We start from the raw sequence: 22,204 nt of genomic DNA, 5'->3' as shown, positions 1-22,204 counted from the left end.
AAGATTTCATGGAGCTGGCCATAGGAGATTGGATGCTTGGCATTCAGCAGCTGCTGATGTTAAGTCTTTGTTTTGGTTTCAGGTGTTTGGTTTGGGTCGTGTCCTTGTTGTTCCGTGGCCTGGACGGTTCCCTTTAAAACTGTTTTTGTGCATGATTATAACAATAATTGTATGGTTCCTGTCACATTAGGTCTAAAGGATGAGGATCCCTAACCAAAACTAGTGCCTGAAACTTACCTCACTAACTGGGATACGGAAAAGCAGCCAACTGAAGTATTATTCACAGTGTCTGAATACTTAGTGTTGACAGTTTTTGTATGTTTAATGCCGGAAAATAAAGTTTTACAAACTTCATAAAAACTCCAGGGGCACCTGGAAATTGTTTTGCTAATTGGAGGCAGAACTTCTCACATAATCTCCTGTAATTACCCTTGAGCGAGTGCAGCTGAACCAGGGAAGAAAATCATCACAACAAGATGAGCAATTGACAGTGAAATGAGGCTCCATGTCCATTACATTAGTCAGGCAACAATGCCATTTCAATGCAATTATTCCCTGCTGAGAGCACAGCGCCATTCAAAATGGCACCCTGACTGACTGACTCACTCAAAAAGATTTTGTCTGGGCTCAAACTGCAGATGGGAGCAGCACTTGGTGTCTTTACCTGTGTGAATACCTATTCACAGAACCACGGAACAGCAGTAGTACAGTCAGAAAGAAAGGGTTTGTGCCAATGTACAGCAGGGAGCGGAACAACCATTATCGCTGCAGTGCCTAACTCAGAGGGAAATGAAGGTTTGGCGGTTTGAAACCTGAAGTATTGCAATCTGCAGAACAATGACTGAATTAATGTACATTGGCATATATTGCAATGTAGAACAGGATATGAATGCATTTTATTCGTAAGGCTCATCATTTTCTGAGGCTTTGTAAATGGAACTGCACGTTTAATGATATTTGCACAGTGATATATACAAGAAATAGGCCAACATTGGCGAAATAATTTCATTATAATATACTTATAATACTTAGGAATCCTGTATAATCCCTAAAACCGCACGGCCAGAGTGCATTTATTTCCATTCAATTCATTTTAACAGCCAAAACAATAAAACTAACGGTTCTATTTGTACAAACTATTTTACGATACCATTGTTTTAGCAACAACCGTTTCTTATTTTATAACATGTGTGGTGACAAAACAAACATGGGAGGACCTCAACTTCAATGCATTTTAGAACCTCACAGACAAACTTCACTTTTCGATTCCAGGGCTGAAGCTGCTAATTACATAACACTTTAACGACTTTGTCACGGTTCTAGACTTCTATTCATGCCTTTTTTCTGCCAATTTGGCAATCATTTTCACTTTAATTACAAAAACATTTCAAAGGCGGAGAAACATCAATAAGAAAAAAAAATCTGGGTGTAAATAGGTTTTTTAAAAATCGGGAAAATCGGAAAAAGCCAAAAATGATGAGCCATGGTTATTCATATTAACATATGAACCATGTGATCATGGGTTGGGAGCACATTACTGACATTGCTGATAATTACTGATTACCATTTGAACATTTCGTTTTAAGAGTTAAACAGAGGTATCCAGTGTACAAGCTACAAAAAGTAAAGCAATTTCATTGAAGAACACAATGCACAGTGATATAAAGCATCTTTATCTAATCATTATAATGCTTGCATAAATAAAAACCTTGTAGAGACTTTTAATGCCTGCAATTTCGAGAGAACCTGTTTTTAATCAATAGGCTAAAATAGGAATCCATTGGTATGGTTAAATTTGCTCTTCATTGTTGAAGAGCTCATTCTCTCTCTCTTCCTCTCTCTCTCTCTCTCTCTCTCTCTCTCTCTCTTTCTTTCTCTCTCTTCCTCTCTCTCCCTTCCTCTCTCTCCCTCTCTCTCTCTGTATTCCCCCATTGATCTGACCCCCCCCCACCACATCCTCTGAACAGCCACCTCCATCTATCACCATCTCTGTTCATCACCATGGCGATAAAAGCCCTTATCTCTTCTTAAGACCCCCCTCCGTTCCTGGGACCCCGATTAGCTCACAGCACCGATCGCCTAGCATCATTCGCTCGGGTGCCGGTGCAATTCCAAATCCAGCCACCTTTAATGGCCGACATCAAACGCGCAAAAGTGCGGAAAAACTACAAAAGAAACTAAAGTTTCTCAAAGGAACACGACAAATTGAGGTCAAGTTAAGGCACAGCCGCGGAACTCAAAAACTGAGGTAAAATCACCCGACTCTTTCTGTACAAAGGGAAAGTGACCAGCAAAAACATAATACCAGCAGTGGCAGTGGAGCGTGTTCACAGAATACAAAGAACCAGACTGCCACTCTTTGATCACTCTGCTTCTCCCCGGTGGTGGAAAATAGGCGGTAAGTCTGTATATTATTCTTACACCCACTGGGGGCAGCTTCTGCCCTTCTCAATCCTCCGGGAGCTGCTGTACAGGGATACAGGCCTACAACAGCCCTGCTATGCTAGCCTGCGTCTCTGGGGCTGACAAAGTCCTATGGTGCTTTGAACCTAACGCTGTCCTCTTTTACCTCTCCTCAATCATACATTCCTGAGGCCATGTCCAATGTAAAGTGAGTATTAATGAAAGAGAATATTAATATGATACCACTCCATTTCCCAGTGTGAAGCGAGGATGTTGGAGGAATGCTAGTTCGCCAGTGCATGCTGGGTCATCTGGACAATTTTATGCCAAAAGCCTCCCTTCAAGAAAGAACTACGTGCTGCAGCCTCAGTTGACTGTCAGGGCAAATAAGGTATAGCCCATTAGCTAGGGAATGTGAAAACTGCTTTGAAACAACCAAACAGAAATACTATAAAAAAATACTTTATAATGAATCAATACACAGAATAACAATTTAAAAGTATTCACCTTATTCTTTTCAAATTAATCGCACATGTCAACACATTTTGATAGCTGTGTAATAATTGGGATAATCCACCCCAAGGTGGTCTGCTACAGAAGACTAATGACCTTTGCGTAGGTCACCCCCCTCCGCTTCATGTTGTTTGTTCTTCGCCTTCGCGTCGGTCATTATTTTTCGACAGCAGACCATCTCGTCGCGGTTCACAACAGTGAGTCTGACACTGTGAGGAATATGCTTATTTTGAAAAGGATATGCCAACAGTGAAATAGAGTGCTGGATATTTCATGCTGTGGAGTTATGCACCGATGGCTTCTGGGACTCTTGTTAAGATCAATGGAATCAAGAATCCAGCAAGGAAGAAGACACTTTGACCAGAAGCGCAGTGGGCTATCTGACTTACTTACGTTATACAGCCTTTCATCTTTGTATCAAGATGCCAGTATTTTATGGAGGGCCCTGCCTCATAACTGTGTTCATTGTGAGTGACCTACCAGATTATATTACGCCCTCATTTCAGTGCCACTTTATAATAAAGTTTAGCAAAATACCAACTTTTCAATGGGTGCAGTACATTGATGGTACATCCATACTTGCATTTTTGGGGTAAGCAAGGATGACCGGATCTCCCCTGACTTTGCATGTGGACCAAGTTTAATGTTCAAAATGTATCGATTTAATGCTTAACCAATAAAACATCAATTTCATGGTGATTAATCATTTGAGGCAGATACAAATATCACATAGGCCAGAGACTGTGATGTGTCCAACTCCTATGGGTCTTCAACAAGAAACATTACAAAAAATGAGGATGAGAACAAGTTTTACTGTCTTATTTAATGAGGTGGTAGTCCTCAAAACTGGCATGCGCACGTTTGAACAGTATAAAGGATCACTGTAAATAATTATCTTTTGTACGGTGTTGACTTTGTCGAAAACAAAGACCCTTATAATCGGATCTAGCGCGAAGCATTTTCCTGACTGGATTGCCTCTATCATAAGACAAGGATGTATTTTTCTTTCATTGCCCAATAAGTTACACAATAGAAATCAGAGCAGATCTTACCAGGAGAGAATAAGCTGAAAGATTGTTGCAGTACTTTATGAACTTATGTTATTTCATGAACAATAAAAATAAAAACATATGGGGAAGGCTTTTGGTGGTTTTCCGCACAGATAGGCAATGGCTTTAGGATGATACAGACCCCATCCTTTTATCAGCGAAAAGCATTCGTGCGAGGAAATGTTTGTGGAAATGACAAATCACGTCTCCAAAGCTTCATCTTCTGCAGTGTCTGCAAAAGGATTCTCCGGTCATAGAAATTCACAATCATTTGATAGGATTTAGCATGCTTTTTCAAGGCATGTGCTGCCTACACTCTCAGAAATAAAGGCACACAAAGAGCCTAATAAGGTACAAATGCTGGGCGGAACCATTATCATTAATGGGATGTATCATTAATTTGTGCTTTTTGTGCTTGGAAAACATACTCTTCTGTACCCAAAGAGAACATTGATGTACTTTCAGGGTACATTTGGGAAATTTGATCCTTGAAGAACAAAAACGTACCTCCACTTCATTTCTGAGAGCGTATGTATATGTGCTGTGTTCTTCTCCAACCAATTTATTTGTTAACCCTGAGAGATCATCCAGATATTTCTTTTGTCTTTTTTCTCACAGCGACAAAGAGTTCTGGCTTCATGACGCAGACATTTCATGGTCAACATTCTCCCAAAAGAGTCCTTCAATCTCCTCGAAACAAAATCGCCTTGTTAGCTTTATTTTATTATATACTACATGACGGTACTTGCACCAATCGCACAATCAATAAATGCAATTCAAGAATGCACATTTATTAGATTTTTTTTAACTTCAGTATTAGAAAATCTTTCAGTTTTATGCAAAGTAACTTTGTGAAAACAGAATGAATCCTGGGGGGGGGGGGGGGGGTATGTATTTGGTGGTGGAAAAATGTAGTGCACCAGAATGGTCTGACCCAGTCTCACAAATTTCAGAGGATACTTTCATCTGTTTTTATTTATATCTGTCCATCTTAAAAAACAAGCGAAATAGGGAAAATGCACACAGTTTCAGAGTTCTCTTAAATTAATAAGAGAGGTTACAATGGTACTTTTTATAGGCCTACTTTGGAAGCCTGTGTTTTTACGCATACTATGTGCTTTTAGGTTTCATAAGTGCAAAATTGATTCTCATTCTCAGAGTGAATTGCTGCACTTCGAGAGTAGGCCCTGACTTCACATCAAATGAATTACGCTAGTTGCAGACAGTAGACCGGTTGAAGGGTACTAAGGAAGAAGAGACAGGCTACCTCCATCAATGCCCCCATTAAATCCTCCACACTGCCTGAGTATCTCATTCTTCCATAGCTTTGCTGGGCCTCCACACCATTTTGTTCCCCGCTCCGAAACAGGAGTCGGTAATTAAGAATCAAAATTATAAAATGCCTTTAATTAACAGAGGCTATTAAGAAAAGGAAGTGAAATGGACTCATTAACTGCTCGTTTGGCCGTTCCTGCGGAGGGCTAGACGGCCGTAACTGACAGCGCATTTGTTCCGGACACCCTCCCGATATCGAATCTCAAAAACTGAGCAGCGCTGGCATCTGGGTTTTCGCCAGGGGAAAAAGTAATTAAATTTCATAACAATGAGCGGGGAAAAAAGACTAAAAAATACAACAATCCATCATGTGGCAGTTACGAGGAGAAGCCTGGGTGGAGGGAAGGGGTATCAGCAATGCTGCCAATTATATCAGCCCCATGCATTCATAGCCCGAACGCAGGGAGGCAGAAACATTGGGTGTTTTGGAGGCAGAAACACTGGGGGTTTTGGAGGCAGAAACACTGGGGGTTTTTCAAGACCAGGCTTGATAAGGTGCTACATACTATTTTACTTTTGGGTAAGCTAAGCACAATTTACATTTCAGTGGTAGAAAAAGGTGAGCATTGTTGGGCTGAATGGCCTGTTCTCATTGTCATGTTATGTTATGTTGCGTTATGTCATGTTATCAGCAGACCTGGGTGAAATACATCATTGTTTTACATTCAAATACTTTTCTGTACTCAATTGATCTTGTCTGGAGCAATTGAGCCAGCCAGCCAAGAGGACCAGAAGGTGGGGTTTGCACTTTCTTAGGGGCAGTCACAGGTTTTAGGGGGCACTCTTTATTCAGGGCTAGGTGAGATTTGGCTCTGTGCTCCAGCACATTGGATTTGAAACAAAACAATGAATATGAGGTTACAGTGCAAACTGTACTTCAGGGTATTTACATCCATATTGTGTGATGCGATATTTTATGTTTGTTATCAGCAGTCCTGGGTCAAATACTGTATGTCATTGTTTTACATTTAAATACTTTTCTGTGCGCAATTGATCTTGCCTGGAGAAATTGAGTCAGCTAAGAGAACCCGAAGGTAGGGTTTGCACTTTCTGAGAGAATTTCAATACACCAGACGAGCTCAATAAAGTGTGGAAAAGTATTTGAATCCAAAACAATTACATATAGGTAGACCCAGGTCTGGTCATCGTTCAGCATCTCATGAATTGATAATAAAACGCATCCTCATTTCCCCCTCTCTCGGGCTGATCGGTGACCTGCGCTCAGGTCGGGTTTCCAGACGCCGTTGTGAGAACATCGAGCTGTCAGACGGAGGGTATGTAAATCTATTACCTGCCCATCCAGCGAGCTGGATGAAGCCCTCCCATTTATCTTGCTAATCTGCCTGGGGGGGCCACTCTGCCTCGAGGCATCTCTGATCTCCTCGAGAACACAGAGCGATTCTCACTTCCTGTCTGTCACTGCCGCATCTGCTGTCCATAAAATGCAGGATCCCTGTCATCGCTTGTGCTCGAAGCGCTGCTTACGAAAAAAAAGTAACAAAGACAGATAAGATTACCTGCCAACTGTAGTAATGCTGCAATGGTGTGATTCATCAACAAGGATGACTCAGTGAAAAACCGATGACAAATACAAAAGAGGAGAGGTAATGCGGATTCTCAAATTTTCAACACCTTTAAAATTGTGTATTGGCACTGTGATTAGCTGCAGCACATGCAGGTGGTTGAAGTTAAAAGCAATTATACTTGGAGTTATGGTAAAGGCTTGGAGTTAAAAGCAGTTATACTGCTATTTAACACAAATAACACACGCTGGCACACCTACACACATGCTTACACAGACAGAAACACACATGCACACAGACACACACACAGGCACGCACATGCGCACAAACACACGCACACAGGAAATGGTTCTGTGCCACTGGGGCCAGTTAACTGTTTATTAAACTGCCAATCAAATCCTGCTTTAATATGTTTACGCATAAGAAGGTCAGTTTATCAAGTTAAAGCCTTTTTAAAATCCATGTTGCGTGTCATAAGTACATGTTCTGACTTCAACTCCGGATCTAAGTACCATGGAAACTGAATGGCAAAGGCTCGGAGCTAAAAGCAGTTATCCTGGAGTGAAAGACTTGGAAGTTCAAAAAGCAGAAAGCGCTGCATTTGTTTGCACAAAAATGTGTGTATATTCACACACACACACACACACACACACGCATTCACACACACACACACACACACACACACACACACACACACACACACACACACAAGAGAGATCTGCGGCAGAGATTCAAAACACCTTTATTTTTCGGAAAAAGATCAGGCATCTCTGACACGTCTGACTCACATCACACTTTCACCACAGCGATGACAGATGTGTTTACCACACACTCCTGGGAGGCAGGTATCGCTCGGTTCTGAAGGGCACTCCCTGCGCCTGTCCCAGAGGGACACACAGCACCAGCTTGCAGGAACAGGATATGCTAATCCTCACACTAGGGGCCGCCTTGCCTGATGTGGAAGAGGACACCGGCGTGTCACAGGAAGGACACCTGTGACCTCTGACCTCCTCATCCACTCACCGAGCCCCCCACAGGCTTCAATGATGTATTTATGCCACAGTCATATTCCCTATCCAATGACAACTCGGGAAGGGCCTGTCACATTTCAACAGCCATTTTAAATTGTTATGAATTATGTTCTTTTTATTTATTTTTGTTACTTATTTATTCATTAATTTATGTCTGTTTGTCTATCTGTATGTCTGTCCCTCTCTTATTCAAACAAATGCATCCTGTAATTCTCCCCAAGTCATAAAATATACAGTGAAATGTCAACTGTTCATTTTACTCAGGATTCTTTCTTTTTTTCTTTTTTTTAATGGATCGAATGCAGTAAGTTAGAATAAAATGAATTCTATCACATCATCTGTACTGCACTTTGAAGTCTAATTCCACTCATTCAACTAGTTCATTGGGCATTCTGGGATTGATTTTGTTTTTGTTCCATTTAAATTTGGCATGCCGCCATCTCTATAGCTTTATACTATGGTTGTTTTGTCTCATTGATTCGTGGGCAGAGCACCCACCCAGCAGCAGACATTACAGAGAAGTGCACCTGGCATTAATATTTACAGTCTGGGATCATGTTTGGTTGACCCAGGGGTTTGTTTAATAGATTTAAACTGTGCAGAGGGGATTATGGAGTTTTAAAAAGCAAGCTATATAAAGACAAAATAGAATGTATAGCAATTTATGAGACTTCTGAATTTCATTTGGTAAGCCCTCTATTCCTGGTGCCTTCTTTAGTTTTATAGCCCTGACAGATGCCTTGCATTCTTCAGGGAGAGGCTAGGGTTTTCTAACTCGTTTGGAAAGTATGAAGTTTCACACATGCCCTCTTCCAATCCTTTTGTTGAGTATAAATTTCATTTAGCAAATCATCACTGAACACATCACAAGTGCTATTTCCAGCAAATAAATGTGTGAAATCAGTTTCCTACAGTATTTCTGCAAAATATGTTCTCTATTCCAATGTAGTAACCCATTTGCCAGGAGTAGTTTCAAGGGAATGTTTTAATCAGCATATTTATTTCATGACAAATTCCTGGGCCCAATATTTTAAAAGTTTAATTGAGATCACAATTATCCGGATTTTGAAATATCTGCTATCCCAGATCAAAGCGATCTTGTTGGTTTTGTCCCGGTTTTTCAATTAATTTTCAGATATGATATAGTAATTCTGATCCAGGTACCACAAGATTAGGACTACAGAAACATGTTGGAAAATGTGTAATTCAGTCCAAAATACATAGGCCAAAGTCAGTCTAATTTCAAAATGCAATGTCTCACTAAATAACAAAAAAAAATACAAATTAACTTCCAAACACAACTGCTTTGAGAGGATAATGTTTTTACTGATCAATCGACCCTAGTTAAAATAATGGTTCAGTGCCGACAGTCTCTGACTATTTTATAATTGTGAACAGAATATATGTTAAATAGCATTTATAATTTTTAAGGCTTTCTTTAGACCACTTTTAGTGTTGTGGGTTCTTCTTGAAAATATTTTACTGTCAATTTAGAATGGATATTGTTTTGGAAGGGTTTGTGTTAATAAATGTGCAAACACTGGATAAAATAATTTATTAAAGATGTGTCATTCCAATGTGTCCCACATGTCCCTACATCAGCCTGGAATCCGTCCTGAATCCACCATTTCAGTGGGATCAAGATTATCCTGATTTTCAGCATCTAACCTATCCTAAACCTATCAAGATTCAATGTAGGATTGTATTACAAAATTCTTATCCCAATTTTTAGGATCAGGTTAACAGCTTCTAGTTTTAAGATTTAATCCTATCCAAGAAAGTTTTGAAATACTGGGCCCTGGGGATTATGAGTTCTCTAGAAGAGTAACTTGCCCTCATCTTAACATATGTTTATGGGACCTGTTCATGAAATGTGCTCTTATTAAATACGAGCAACCGTATAACACTATTACGTGTCACTACATACTGGCTTTTAGAAATCACATGACCATGCTGAAACATGCTTTAATACAGTGACTTACAAACCTTGGATGAGGACTGGTTTGGAGGTTCTGGTGTTGAGATAGGATACTAAAAGCTAATGTAATGCTTTCGCAACAAAAAACATGTTGCATTTACAGTTCAGAGAAAGTGGGCTTTGCTATGATAGCAACCAGCTTCTCCTCAAACCCATCCGTTTCACTAGCTAGGCAAGTAAACAAAATGTCTTAATTCATAAAAGGTAGCCTAGTAGTAAATTAGTATACTTGCCATGGCAACCTTTGTCTTTGATTCAGTCAGCCAATCATGGCTGTGCAACACTTCAGTGTAATGTCACAACATACAGAGTGCCCTTCAAAATGATTCACATCCTCGATACAAAAGGAGGCTGTATAAAATAAATACAGGTAATACACTATACTGTATGCTGAACAATGTGAAATTTCTATTCTTTAATACTAATACAAAAAGAGGTCATTTTTTAGAAAAAGGCATCACAAGTATTACCCCCTCCCCCCAATCACACACAAGCACTGAACTATATATAACTATATCTATAATTTCTTACAACATGTCCAACAAAATTTGGGGAGCATGTTTGACCATTCATCCTGACAGAAGGTCCTTAAGTCTGCATTTCAGGTGTACTCCGTAAATCATATCATTAATTACTGATGGGGTTCAAATATGGAACTATATAAAACTATAGTTCTGCGGTCAATCACATTTATTGGGTGGTATGACTGAGGTATGCTTGGGATCATTTTCTTGCTGAAAGATCCATTGCAGCCAAGCTCTGAGGAGAAAATGGAGGACACTCCAGTTTGCTGATTAGGTGGGCTGCAGCCCCGTAAAGTTTGGGCTCGCCATGTGTAATAAATAAGAGATGAGGATAGTTACCTTGCTCCATGTGAAAGAGGACCCGGCTGGCGAGAGTGACCTTCATGATGGATTCTCCATGACCGGTGCAAGAAACAGCACCCATACGATTATCCGCATAACCGCCACAGCCTACCTCACCAGACACCACCCATGAAATCAAAAACAGGTGGTCACACTGTACAATGAGGTTACATGAATTGGCTACAATTCTAATGTAGTTGTTAACATGAATTAATGATCAAATACATTAAGCCTGCAATTCACTTTTCATTGGTTATTGGTAATTGATTCCAATATGAATTGTCATAAACTAATGGAGCTGTTAATATTAATTAATGATGTACAAATACATTAACAAAGCTCAGTAGTTAATCAACAACTACATTAGTTAATGCCAATTCATGTAACCAAATATATTCATTGAAGGTAATTCTTGAGTTGAGGAAACATGTCAAAAACAACCACCCAGCAACCGCCAACCAAATTCTTTCCACTGTAGAGCTGGAACCAGCACCCCTGTGGCCCCTACAACACTACACGTTTTGATGGGAAAACATGATCAAGGAACCACAAAAAAGCTGTAATGCCCCGCATTTATGAATCATAAAGCCCACTAACAAGATGATGCCTTCTTCAATCGCCACGGAAGCATTGATGGCGATATTTATGTATGAAACCTCAGGCCTTTGAAATATGAAGCGTAAGCTTGAGCTTTGATTAATTACTCTGATGTATCTGAGGGCTCAGCTGGATTAATAATTTAATCTCTGACACTGAAGGGCCCAGCTCGCTGCTGGATCACAGCAGGCGTTAGCACCCGCCGCTCAGTACTATCCCTCTCCCAGTGGTCTCACCCTGCCAGGGCACCAGCCTCTGTTTCACTCCACAGGGTTAGCAGTCAAACGGAAACGTGTACACTCCGCTGTCTCCGCCTTTAATTACGTCCACAAACTGCTACAAAGTCTTCCAGCACAAGAAAACTTTAAAACTATGTGGTGCCTTGGGTTTGCCCGTGTTTCTTACCAAACTGCAGATAACTTTGTGATGGAGGTTCACAGGCTCACACGTGATGCAATGATACACAGGTCTTATGTGGATGCCTTACCTATAACTATTACTTAAAGGTACAATAGATTTGTGTGTTAAAATATTGTTACAAAGGCATTGTAAATCCTTTCCTATCATTGAAAAAGGCTTATTGACATGTTGACTCTCTACCTGTGTTTATAGTCCTTAAATTTGGCTTTCAAAATATGCAGTTGACGGGCCGGCCCTCTGTACCAAAACATCTATAGCTGTACAATAATTCAAGCTCATTGGTTGAAAATGGGTTCTAATCGCCACAGCCAATGACGTTTCAACTACAGCGCGTTCTCAGAGAAGGGGTGAGAAACAGTGTTGTGGTTTGAGCGTATTTGTTGCTGCAATTCCTCTCTTGAGCATTAGAAGTCCAAAATGACATATTGTACTATTAAAAAAACTATAACCTTAACCTTTGGTAATTCCCTCCAAAATAAATGCATATGGCTGTTTAATGTTTCCAAATTATCTATCACAAAATAGAAACACCAAGGTCTGATAATGGTCGTGTTCCAAATGGCATACTATCTGCACTTGAATACTAGTTGTGACCTAAAAATGAGTATGTAAAGTGCTTACAATGCACAGCATGTTCATTTGAGTATACTAGGCTACATTAAAAATTAGATATGAGGATTATATAAATGTACAAGTGTGCTATTATGTGATTTCGACCACAGCTGATTAACTCATCACACGCCAATGGAGAAAATGATTGGCAGCCCCACAGGTATGTGAATAATTTGCCTTTAGTGCAGCCCAGATACAGAGGGAACCATTTAGCGGACTCCTCTTCGTTTCATCCTTTGGCCAATCAGGGTGACTGCAGTGTGCTTTGGAGAATGCAATGAAGATTTTGCACAGAGGAAATCCACTTCACAGAACTAAGCATCACGAACTGCAAGAAAAAAATGATTAAAGAAAGATCCTCTGATACCCACCTATTATGGGTGAGTCCCCGACTCTTCCCACCATTTTGTTTCTGATGCCTCCAGTGGAAGTGGCACAGGCTATGTCACCATGGCTGTCCAGAGCAACTGCTCCAACTGTGTCATGGTCGCTGAAATAAATAAAAATAAATAAATAAATTCTATCAGTGCAGAAGAATCATCTGCTTTGACCACAGTAATTCTTGTATGTTAGAGATTCCACACACAGTACCAAAAATCAGTGTCATGGGCGAGTCACATACAAGTCTTACTCCAGTAACAAATTTCACAACATGGTAGAGTGAAATTAGTTTCTTTTTCTTAATCCTGAACTGTGTGCTCCTGGTCCATGGAATGAACGCTTGAAAATCAATTAAAAATACAATTATTAATGCAAATAACAAATGGTAAGTAAACTCAACCTCTCATCCTACTGATTACGGCGGTCGTAAAACGAGATGAGTATGAGATGTAGCCTACGCAAACTGCACCAGGGAGAAAACTATGCAGGCTCCCAACTGCACGATAGCCTACTTAGGACCGGGAACGGTAAAATGATAAGGACAGACAGACAAGACATCCCGTCTCCAATTCCACTAACAAAGCGGGAACACTAACTCAAACACTAGAATACATGAAAGCATTTACAATTTAAATCAACTTAGGAAGCAGTATTACTGACCCTGACACTATAATACATGAAAACACCCCCCTAGTTCCACTGGCAAAGCAGGAATCCTAATAACGGGGTAGGAAGTGTACATACACAGGGACAGGGGTCCCGGAACCCCAAGCTTATCGGCGAGTTTGTGAAGCTCTTCACTTGAGTGGGATGATTCTCCAACGACCATGTACACTACTTGACTTTGAGGAAAGTCAGCAACCAGCGATATTCACCAGGCGCTCACCTAGGCTCACTGACTGTGCAGGAGACTTACAAATGTGCCAACTAAATGCACCTCCAAGGGTTATCAACTCAGCACCGTGGGCGGTCTCCCACAACCATGCGTTTCATATCAGTGAACTCCATACACTAATAACAAATATACATAATTCATAAATACCCAAACAGCCACAAAGATCTTCAATTTAGAACTCCGGGCTATCGGAGTTTTGCACAGTCATTACTGGCAGGCACAATAACTCCAAACTCACGTATAAATCCTTAGTGTCATACGTAGAAACAAACATGCACTAATAGCCAATACATTATTCATAAATAAAACAGCCACAAGGATCTCCTATATAGAACTCCAGGCTATCAGAATTTCACACCATTCTTACTGGCAGGAATGGTAACTCTGAACTCATGTATATACCCTCAGTGTAATACTTAGAAACAAACATGCACTAAGAAGGGAAAGAAAAGCATAAGTACCTCAGCAAAAGGCTTATGCGGAAGTAACTCAACAACACAATTCCCCAAGGGAATCTCTGACGTATATCCCCAGACTATCGGGGTTGCGCAGGGGTCTGGATGTTACCTCTGACAGTGGCGAATTGAGACTTTGTGCTGTATACACAATGACAGACATAGATGACGACAGTCATGAAGATAATGCGTTTAGAAAGTGACAAAAACAAACACCTCGCTATACTAAAGTAAACGTCAGGCGGCTGCAAAACTGGGAAACCGCACACTACAGGAACCAGACACACAATAAAGCCAAGACCAATCTCCACGTACGGATAGGGGGAATATTGATTTATCCCTTACGCTAGATCAAAGCTGCAGGGGGTCTGAGCCAGCATTAATTACCAGAGGGTCTCAGTACTCCTGGGTCCACTTTAACTGGGTCCACCTAAAACCCCTTCCTTCCCAAAGGTAGATTTAAAAAGGCGGAAATGACCTGTGTGGACAAACAGCCAATTACAGCAAGCATGCGGAAAAGGGATGCAATAAACTCAAAACTCTTGGCCTAGACAGAAGGAAGCTGCCAATGGGGAATCCCGTTTTCCAACTGTCATGTGTCATGTGCAACTGTTTTGTGCGCAAAATAAAAAATGAAAGTTAACGTGTGACGTCCTCACTATCCCTAAAGTGCCGAAGAATCGCTGCGGGTTCAGCTCCCATAAACCCCGACACCACTGGAACACATCAGTCACACCTCACATAATGCACAAAGGGAAAAAGAAAAATGCTCTGGGGAATTCAACAAAGCCCCGATTCAATGAGAAACAGGATTTAAATTGAAAGATATGCAGCTGACCTTCATAGCCAATCAGACCACATGCGGCAGACAATTGGAATCAGCACAAGGAAATTGATTACCTAACTCACCATTCATTGCCAAAATGAAATGAAATCGACAAGGGAGCATTCCTTCGAGTATAGCTAAGAACCATGACAATTAATCAATTCCCACGTGATATCCTGCAACTAAGAATATGTTACTTTTAAATGCAATGGAAAAATAAAATAAGTAAGGTATTCAAAGGTATAGCACGGATCAAATCAGGACTTTAAGGTCTTGTGTACTGTTGTTTTTCACTGTCTGATGGAAACATACCAAACAATAAATTCAGAACTCAAAAATGACTATAAAGAGAATATGAAGTGGCTTTAGAAAGATTTTTAAATGACTGAGACTTGATGACTTGTAATGCCAAATTAAGAACTTGTGACTCGATTTGAGATTTGTCCACTGTTATTCAGGACTTGACGTGAGAACTCAGAATTGCTTGTGACTTCCAAAATTGTGAAATCCCACCTCTGCTAAAATTGACACACAAGAAAAAGGTGACAAAAATTGCCTCCAAGACAACCACCGAGGTGAAAATCTCATCTTGCGAAAATCTCACATGCACATATTGCAACTAATTTTCCTGAGCCACAGAGAGAGAGAAAAAAAAAAAACATACTGATTGCTCATTTAAATTACCTTTCATCCATATTGGATTATACAGTATAAAATTTGAAAAACATGCCATGCAAACTGTACAAATTATTGAAACAGAACATCCACGGAATAAAACCATCAAAGACTGTAGATATCACTAATGATATCACTAAATCATTTATTCCCATTCCAAAACTGCTTGCATTTTTTGTGACATTTGGTGGAGTCCAGGAGCCTTAGAAATGGCTTGGGAGTGTCCTGGTCAAAGTTCTGAATTGCACCCAATATAGATGATGTGGCAGGGCATGAAAAGAGCAGTTCATGCTCAAAAACCTAACAATTTCTTTCAATTAAAGCAGTTCTGCACAGAGCAGCGGGTAAAAATTCCTCCACCGCAATGTGAAATGCTCATATCAAATTATAGGGAGCGTTTGGTTGCAATTATTTTTCCAAAAGGTGGTACAACCAGTTATTAAGTTTAAAGAAAAGTAAAAAAGTAATTGCTTAAAAACTTTGTCTTATATTACATTTTTGTCTAAAGAGCAGAAACCATTCAGAGTAACAAAAACGCAATAAAAGGAACTCCGGAAGGGGGCAAATACAAGGTACCGGGCTGTTCAAAAAAAGTAAGACGGAGGCGATAAAATAACACTTGCTTGTTTGTCATGCTAGTGTATCATTTTCCATTATTTGATGCTTTGCACTCGAGCTCAAAAGGCGAGCGTAATTTCCTTTAACTGTGGGAGCTCTCATATATGTTGCATGCTTCTGGTACTAGATGACAGCTTTGTACAAGATAAAAGCTGCTGCCCTTCTACAGAAGATCTAAATTACCACTCTGCACCAGGGGTCACAAATCATCAGCTCCCGCTGGTGTCTATTTTCAGTTTTCTGTACATGCCTCCCCGGCCTCTGTTTTAGTTTTCATACAAATGGGCACAGCAATTTGGGTGCTGACAAGAAAACTGGGAGCAGTGTCAGAGAGGGCATTTGGCTAATGGCGTTTGTTCCGGAAAGTTCCATACCCTGTTACTATTCAGCAAATGACCACTCATCCTCTGTCTATGGAAAAATAGAGAAGTGTGTATGTGTGTGTCAGAGCTGTCTCAGCAAGGCCAGGCCAGAATGTGTGAAAAGTGTAGCTTTAGAAGCCTGTGCTATCCTTCAGGATTAGTGGCATACTTCAGCCTCGACCAAGATGGAAGGGCGACGCGAAACAAATTCCAGCATCCGCTCTTATGAACAGTTTCCTTCAGCAGCCAAACACTCAACTAACCAGCAAACAAGCAACCTTCTCCCTACCTCTGCCAAACTATGCTTTCATTAAAAGTAAAAAAAACAGGTTCACTTTCAAAAGATTACAGTATAAGCCTACCCCTGCCAAGCAAAAACAACAAAACAAAACTGAAATAATTGCAATATATTTGACTCGCTTCCAAAAGTCTCAGTGAGTTACAGGTCTGTGAGTACAGACAAGTACAACTTTTTCTTTTTTTTCTGGTATGAACAAATTGACAGCTAAGAGCACTGAAATGGAAGATTAATGTTAGAGTTTTGAGGGGCACACAGCATGCATAATTTGCGAGATCAACTGAATGACTATTACTCAGAATACTCTATTTTTATTTTTTTATAATACATTTCGTCGTCAGCAACCTTAGCCGCATGCGTGTGTGAAGCCCACAGCTGATTCCGGAGAGTAGACACATCCACGGTTCTCCTCAGAAACACGTAACAATGATAAAAAAAGGACTGCATTTATATAGGCTGCCATGCAAGGCACCGACCAGCTCATCAGGAGATATTGGAGGCTAGGTGTCTTGCTCAGGGACACACTCAGGGGATCGAACCGTCAACCTTCCAACTGCTCAACAACTGCTCTCACCACCTGAGCTAATGTCGCACCAATGTCGCGAAGGTTGCCAGCTGCACACCACAGACTACTGCTGAGCTGTGTTTGCTGAGCTGAGTCTGCTGAGCTGAGTCAGAGAAGGCTTTTTATATACACTTTTTATACAGCCTTTCAAGCACATTCAATCCCTCAAACCCATCTGAGAATCTCACATGCTTACACACACACCAAATCAGCTTTAAGTGTGTTTGACACATTTTGAGAGCATAGTAAAGGATTACACAACATTACCTGGAATCATTGAGAGCTCAAGTCTGGGAGGATTATACTCTATTGCCATGTTGGGAATATGAACAATTTCACATATTTTGGAGCCATTATGCCTCCATTAAACCGATTAGCTTGAATTACATGTTGTACATCCAAGCACTAATGTCACTTCTGCACTGCAGAATGTTATTACGGTTAAACTCCCAGGCAGGCTACATTACATTAATGGCATTTGGCAGATGCTCTTATCCAGAGCAACATACAGTTGATTAGACTAATCAGGAGACAATCCTCCCCTGGAGCAATGCAGGGTTGAGGGCCTTGCTCAAGGGCCAACGGCTGTGTAGATCTTATTGTGGCTACACTGGGATTCGAACCACCGACCTTGCGGGTCCCAGTCATGTGCCTTAACCACTATGCTACAGGCCGCCCCTGATGATTCACATGATCATGTACCACTCCATGATTGCAAAATAAAGGAATTTGAACTTGTACTAAAACAACACCATGAGTAATGAATTTGTAGCGGCCCAAGAAATGGCCACATTTCAAGGGCACAGGAAAGCAGTCACGTGTGAATTAATCTCTCAGTGAACCAGGATGGTGACAAACCCCTCAAAGGGAATGTTTGTCTGGCCCAGTTGGGGTAAAATCTCTTGTCACAAGTTTTCAAGGGGATACATCAATCACGTTTGACAGGCAGTTGATTGCTCTATTAAATCACCACAGAGGGTTTGATTTGGCTCATCAACTTGGGTGAAAACAAATTTCAAAAAGGTGTTTGATGATGAGCTGTATTTCAAAAGTTATTTTTTTAATTGAAGTCCTCAGCTGTAAATCCTTAAATATCTCAAAAATGATCTAATGGAGCGTACGGCCTTAAGAAATTCCACAAGAGATGATTGATTGTTCCATCACAAGCTTTTTCAGTCTGTCAAGGAAGTTTGAGACCGATTCTGCTCTTGACCAAGAAGGTGTGTAAATTCTCAGATTATTAAGGTTTTGAAGCATCTGGTAGCTCCCAGTCCAACATGGTTTAGCTGGTTGACCAGTTCATTACATTACATTACAGGCATTTAGCAGACGCTCTTATCCAGAGCGACATACAATGAAGTGCAAGCTGAACCCAGGGACAAGTGCGATGAGGACCCTGTAAATTCAGATGGTTCAGATGTTTTGAAACACGCAATGTTTTGAAACACCCGGTAGCTGGTTGACAAGTTCGTACCCAGCTAGACCAGCTTATGACCTGCTCAATTTTATAGTTGGCAGAGCTGGACCTTACAGCTTACAGCAGGGAACTGGGAAACCTTTTGAGTCATTTAGTATGCCTACCTAAGGTGACATAAAATGGCCATTACTGCCATAACATTTTATTTACACATTTTACATACCTGATTCCAAACATTCATATAACAAGAAACCAATGACAAAATGCACCCTGGTGGCTTCTTAGCAAAGCTGAGATTTGTCAACAACGAAAACGGTGTCCTCTCAGAGGACGACACCAATTAACAAGCAGCCGCAATAAGATATTTATACAATGCTGCAGGTGCGACGAATCGCCAGGGAGAGCTAATCAGGAACAATAGCATGCTTTTATCATGCAGTTGGGGAGGCGCAGTGCAAACATGCAAATATCATCGACAGCGTTCACTAGAACAGCCTGACTAATGGGGCAGGGTGATTACAGCTGAGGTTACAGTCACAGTTATGGTGGCTGTTATAGAAAAACTGATAAACACCACCAGCAGCACAGCAGACCCAGGGGAGACAGCTTTGGTTTGAGGGTTTGAGCAGATTTGCTTTGATAATGGCAGTTGCTGCGCTGAAAATTGGTGGGGCTGAAAACCTACCCTTAAACTGATTATTGGTCTCAACCTGTTTTCAGTTAGTTTCCTTGATTATAAATACAGTGATTAACTCACAAAATACTCACCAGCACTCCTCAATTAGGCTATTTAGTGAGTAATAAAATGTTCATTTGCAGTGCAAATTATGCACATTTTGTCAACATTATTTGTGGATACATGTAAACGTCTTCCTTCTCTGCATTTAAACTCAGATTGTACATGTCAAAGATCTGCAATGTGCAGATTTTAAACAATATTGAATCTCAGGTTTTGTTATTGCTGAAAGCTGTTGAGAGTTAACAGAGTGGTCTATTTCAGCGATATGAACTTTTTGATTAAAATAGATTTTTCCCAATTAAATTCATCATTTAATCTGCCTAACATGATGTGAAGAAGCTGTGTGTTAGCTTCCAATTGATTAGTCAGATCATTGGCATGTGTTTTAAAGAAAATGAATGAAAACAGATGAGACCAATGATCAGTATGAAGGAAAGTTGTCCACCCCACCAATTTTGAGCTTGCTCACCGCCACTGTGCTTTGATCTGCAGAGCTCCCCAATGCCCAAACTCCACACCACATCCTCGGGCTTCAAGATCCCCAAAAACCCCTGGAGATGAAGCAAAAACCCCTGGAAACAGCGCGACCCTGCAGGGCGAGTGATTTACTGGCAGCCATCCTGTGGTGCTGGCCAAAGCCCAGAGGAAAAGTCCCTGTGTGCAGCTCCAGAGTCCCTGAGGCTCCAGGCTCCCAGCCAAGTCCAGTCTCAGCACAAAGCCTGGAGTCAGAGCCCATTGCCACAGCCACTGTGGGCCTCTGCGAACCCAAGACCCTGGATCACACTGAAATGAAATCCAAAATGAAAGAGGAAACAGACCTTTACCACCTTCAAGCGCCTATCTCTGAACCTACTCTCTTATGGCATGGAGAGAATCTGCCATGCTAACATGACCCAAATGCTGCAGGCAGGCCAAAGGAAAAACACACCAACAAGTGAATCAGAGAAGCATGCACACGGACATACTGTATAAACATGCATGACAAGACCAGTGTGCATACATGCATGCACCCGTCTACAAGTACACGCATTATTCTGCTCAGTTGGAGCATACTGACAAGAGATGTAATAACTTACATGCTAAAGACCTTGGTAGAATAAAGAGAGGTTTATTTTTATATGAAAAAAACATAAGAATACACATCAGCTATTCAGATATATGCTGTACATAAACAGAATTGGAAGGTAGTAATAGTGTGATTTGGCTCTCAAGGTTTGTGTTAGCAAAATGAATTACATTTATTGTGCTACTGTTTCCTTACAAACTTTAAAAAGGTACATAGAGGCAGTATGAATTATTTTCATGCACATCGGATATACAGCATGCATTGTGCAAGTAATCTATTATTTACTGGTGTTATACTGTAGGTTACATCACTTGTTATGGATTAAATATATGTGAAGCTCAACAAGTAGGAACCACAATTTTTTTACATTCACTAAAACTTCAGACATTTCTGGGTCTTTCAAAGTGGATTTTTTTGTAATGTAATCAAACATTATTTTAATACAAAAAACACTGTTTGTGGAGGGAGGTGGTAAGAAACACGCACTAAGGACAGGCAAAACTGTGCTACACTAGGTGCTCACACAACATTGCCTGGCATTTACTGCAGCTGAATTCCACATAAAAACAGTACAGTGACTGAAGCCCTCTGATGGGCAATTGTTTTGGAAATCCAAAAAGAGTAGAAAGCCGTGTTTGAAATGGTTTAGATTGAAATGAAGGTGAGAAGAAAGGGGGAAGGGGGGGTCCGATGGGGGTTTCGGTCTGACACTGTGAAAAGGCTGGAGGGCAGGGCCAGCTGGGCAGGAGTGATTACTTTTCATAACGCGCGAATGTGCAAATGAACAAGGCCCGTGCCATAGCCTGCCATACTCTCCCTGGTGACCATGTCTCTCACTCGCCCCCCCCACCCCCCAGGCAAAAAAGGTGTAGCAGAATGTAAACACTACTGTGATATACTGTTCTGGGCATGATAGCCACAGATTAGCCCATTACCTTGCAGAGCGAAAAGGTCTATCTCTATCTTTCTGTGTGTGTATGTTTGCTTGTCTCCCTCTCTTTCTCAATCTCTCTCTCTGACTCTCTGTATGTCTCTCGCTTTCTATGTGTGTCTTTCTCTGTCTCTCTCCCTCAAATTCAAATTCAAAATGCTTTAATGGCATAAAATACATTGGTACTGTAAATATTGCCAAATAAATATTACACAGAAATAGGAAGAGTGATACATTAATACAAACATGAATACAAACAACATTCTCTCTCCTTCTCTCGAATATACTCTCGCTCTCAGGCGCTCCCTGTCTCTCTCCCCTCCATCTACCTCTCCCTCTCGGGAACCCAACAAGCATCCAATTATAACATTTATTTCATATTTATTTTATTCAGAGGTTCCTAACAACAAAGGGTCGCAATAATGTGTCTGATAATAGTGCCGTGGGCCAGTTAAACACAGCACATCTATATTAAATTAAGACACGGCACAGAAAGCCATGCAATTTTTACATTTGAGTACAAAACTGAAATCCAGCACTTCACTGCGCATCACACACTTGCAATTAGGATTAGGTTTGGGATTGGGATTGGGATTCTGTTTAACTAGAACTGCTGGAATAGTGACTCATTCTAACTCCTACGATTGAC

At 40.8% G+C, this 22,204-nt stretch overlaps 1 protein-coding gene across 1 annotated transcript in view; it reads right to left on the bottom strand.

Moving 5' to 3' along the window:
* The window catches only part of si:dkey-103j14.5 (isoaspartyl peptidase/L-asparaginase), a 51,054-nt gene that overhangs the window by 1,433 nt on the left and 27,417 nt on the right, over positions 1-22,204 (bottom strand). Inside the window, exon 5 of the mRNA XM_061228844.1 lies at positions 12,699-12,817. Within this exon, the coding sequence (XP_061084828.1) occupies positions 12,699-12,817 (119 nt within the window). The remainder of the gene's footprint in view (positions 1-12,698; positions 12,818-22,204) is intronic.

The sequence above is a fragment of the Conger conger genome, chromosome 18, assembly GCF_963514075.1.
Source record: "Conger conger chromosome 18, fConCon1.1, whole genome shotgun sequence".
In the NCBI taxonomy this organism is placed as follows: domain Eukaryota; kingdom Metazoa; phylum Chordata; class Actinopteri; order Anguilliformes; family Congridae; genus Conger; species Conger conger.
Note: the sequence above shows the minus strand (reverse complement) of the source record. Positions and strands in the feature narration are given on the sequence as shown.